The 3,112-nt window shown below is 38.7% G+C and overlaps 1 protein-coding gene across 1 annotated transcript in view; it reads right to left on the bottom strand.

Annotated features, from left to right (window-relative positions):
* The window catches only part of suclg2 (succinate-CoA ligase GDP-forming subunit beta), a gene marked incomplete in the record, with an annotated part of 86,303 nt that extends 83,863 nt beyond the window's left edge, over positions 1–2,440 (bottom strand). Inside the window, 1 exon segment of the mRNA XM_035662061.1 lies at positions 2,349–2,440. Coding sequence (XP_035517954.1) covers positions 2,349–2,432 — 84 coding nt within the window.
* Positions 2,441–3,112: the final 672 nt, after the last annotated feature.

Here is a 3,112-nt window from a genome sequence, read left to right as displayed (position 1 = left end):
TGTAGTGAAGGAAAAGCAGAGAAGCAGTACAACAGCCAGTAAAGGTGAGATTAGAAGCTTTGCAAAAGTTTACTTTTTAAGGCCATGCCACCACTGAGTAAAACAATACTTTTTGGGAACACTGGCAGACTTCAAAATTGTTGTAGATTGCATGGAGCCTCGCATATATTGAAATATGTATGAACTCGGTAGTAGTAGGTAAATAAAGCAAAATCGTGAAATACATCTTAGACATACAAGAGACAACAAAAATAATATTGTGAAATAAATATTGGGGCAGATAACAAAATGTATGCAAGATATCATAGAAATGTTATGTGTGTATGTAAGTATTTGGTATTCTTTACTTCAGCTCTAATAGTTTGTTTTCAAAATCTAAACATGAAAATCAGTTAATTTTGAATGGATTAGGTTTATTTCTAATGTGTGTAAATCTGAATTCAACTCTGGCACAGCACACACACACATATGTGAATACTGGCAATTGCTGATTGTTGGACTGACGGTGGCCGGTTGGGTGTTTAAAACATATCGCCCAACCCTAATATGCTCCTTATAATTTCTACTTATATATTAACTTTCATCTTATCCATTAACTGCCACATACCTGTACACATAATAATACTTGTCAGACACCCAGTTGGGTCACCCTTTGCCTTCAGAGCAGTCATACACTGTCTGAACAGATACAGCACTATTGAGTGATTCTTCAAGAAGAAATTTCTGCAGTTGTTTGAACAGTGACCAACGGGGAAATCTGAGTTTACATTCAATACTTGCCAGTACCTTTTTGAGACTTTTAGACTTTAGACATTTCCTGCTATTAAATATTTCCGTACTCTGCTATGCACCAGCAGCGGCAGCATCTAAACACTTGTTCACCACTAAAATTTCAGTTTAATCTGTCATATATCACATAACAGTGTTACCTTCCATGTCACACACTCTGTAGCCCCTATATAATTTTCCTGTGCCGTCCTTTGCTGCATTTCTTAAATTTGCTGAATGGGAAGGAGCCTTGCAGAATTTTTTTCTTACACTTTAATGCAAATCGTGCTCTACATCCTATTCCCCTCAATGTAAAACCTGTCAAGACAAAAGGCTTTATCAGTACTTTACTAATCTATCAGGGCAACGCAGCAAAGGCAGACATGAAGTGCACTGCTAACCCAATGCCAAACAGAGTACTTGACTGGAACAATGTTTACAGTGTCATCAGGCAGGTTCTGCTCTGTCCTTTCAGTCAGGACATCTGTACTTGTCTTACAAACATTTATACAGACACATTTCCAATAAAGCCAGGCTTTCTGATGCTGAGCGAGGAGAGAAATGAGGTTCTGCTTGTATCAGAACATGCTGACATTTGACCTTTATTTTGAAAACACAACTCTGCTTTTTTCTCTGTGAGAGGTCACATTTGTTAGTTAGTCAATACAAGGCAGGGGCTTTATTTCTGATTCCTTATAATGGCTTTGGCAGCATTTTGTTCCTTTCTGTTTTTAATCAGTAGGCCTAATGCTTAGTTTGCAAAGCGGATGCAGATGTAACTATAATCATTTGCCGTTGTGTGCGTAGACAAACCTAATCAGATCAATTCTGTGAGCTGTTGTTCACAGCTCTCAAACAGATACTGAAGGATCAAAGTGCACGAGTTAACCTTTCCACTGTGGACTTATCTGAAAATACAGCCGCAGTTTGAAACTCCTGTCTATGTCCTGTTGGCAGAGTTCAGGTATATCTCTGTAAGCCGGCTTCAAATCTTAAACCATGTCTGTGCTGTTAATAAGGAATCAAGTCCTCACACGGCCCACTGTAGAAATTAAACATAATATTTGACTTACATTAAAAGGTTTTGCTGGCTTATTTAAAAAAATGTGCCAATTCAAAGTTTAGTAACTTTTTTAAATTGCATGCATACACGCATACACACACACACACACACACACACACACATATATATATACACAAGGTTAATGTCAAGGGTGACTGAACATACTTAGCATTTTGTAACAGACATTAGTGAAGAGTTCAATGAGGTTTTCCTTAGAAAAGCTTCTGTCCATTAACTGTAGTGTATTAGAAAAACAGCAGTCACTGCATGATCTGTATGAGTACTATTATTAGAGGACAGTGGGTAACGTTACACAGTGCCGTTACAATGTAACGTTCCGTCAGCAGTGGGCTGTCACACTGTTCAACTCTGATCTGTCAAAGCTCTCTCTGCTCACACATGCTAACCTGTTAGCCACCTAGCTACACTAACAGCTCCCTGTGACGGTGACAGCAGGACATCCGACAGCAGGACACACCGGAACCCGCATTCACAGTAATGCGAGCTGTAGTAGTACCTTGAGTTTGTCCAGAAGTAGGTGCTTTGAGGTGGATGTCCTCAGTCCTCTTGCTGCAGCCTGGGATGCCATGGATGCCGCCATGTTGACACGGAAGACTAAAGAGAGATGACGTCGGGAGCATGTGCGCAGCTGTTCATAGGTCAACCGGCAGACATGGGCGGGGCTTGGAAAAGAGGCACACGCAAGCACCGAGTCCCAAGTTCAGTATGCACATTCAGTGTGCATGTGCATTTATGTTAATGAGCTACACAGAAGAGTTCAAGTGTACAGTGTTAGAGTTTGTTTTTAAAGGTAGCATACCTGTTGGCAGTGACCTCTAAAACTCTCTCAAACTCAACTCTGAAAACCTTATCACAATATGGTCAGCATCTACTTTTTTACTTGAAGCTACAAAAGAGGGACAAAATGGTTTCTGATAGATAGATATAGATATTCAAGGCCATTATTCTTTGAATGTTCATTTTTAGGTATTTATTTATTTATTTGAATGGAGAAATGTTTGTCCTGGTTACTCTGGACAATTGACAGACAAGAATGCAATACATTTTTTTTTTCTCTTTTCCACAGAAGGACGAAAATAGAAAATGGTGAAAACTGCTCTGAAGCTTAGAACATGAGGTAAAATTGAATTACAGCAAATATACGATTTTTCTAAATTAAACGGATTACAGTCTTACTTATGACAAAAAGGTATGCTTATAATGTTCTTACTGAGATTAAATATGAATATAGGATTTGCTTTATATGCTTTGGTTCAGTTT

Source organism: Morone saxatilis, unplaced genomic scaffold, assembly GCF_004916995.1.
Source record: "Morone saxatilis isolate NCDOM2014 unplaced genomic scaffold, NCSU_SB_2.0 Contig18, whole genome shotgun sequence".
Taxonomy (NCBI): domain Eukaryota; kingdom Metazoa; phylum Chordata; class Actinopteri; family Moronidae; genus Morone; species Morone saxatilis.
The sequence above is the reverse complement of the archived record's forward strand: the minus strand, read 5'-3'. Positions and strand labels throughout refer to the sequence as shown.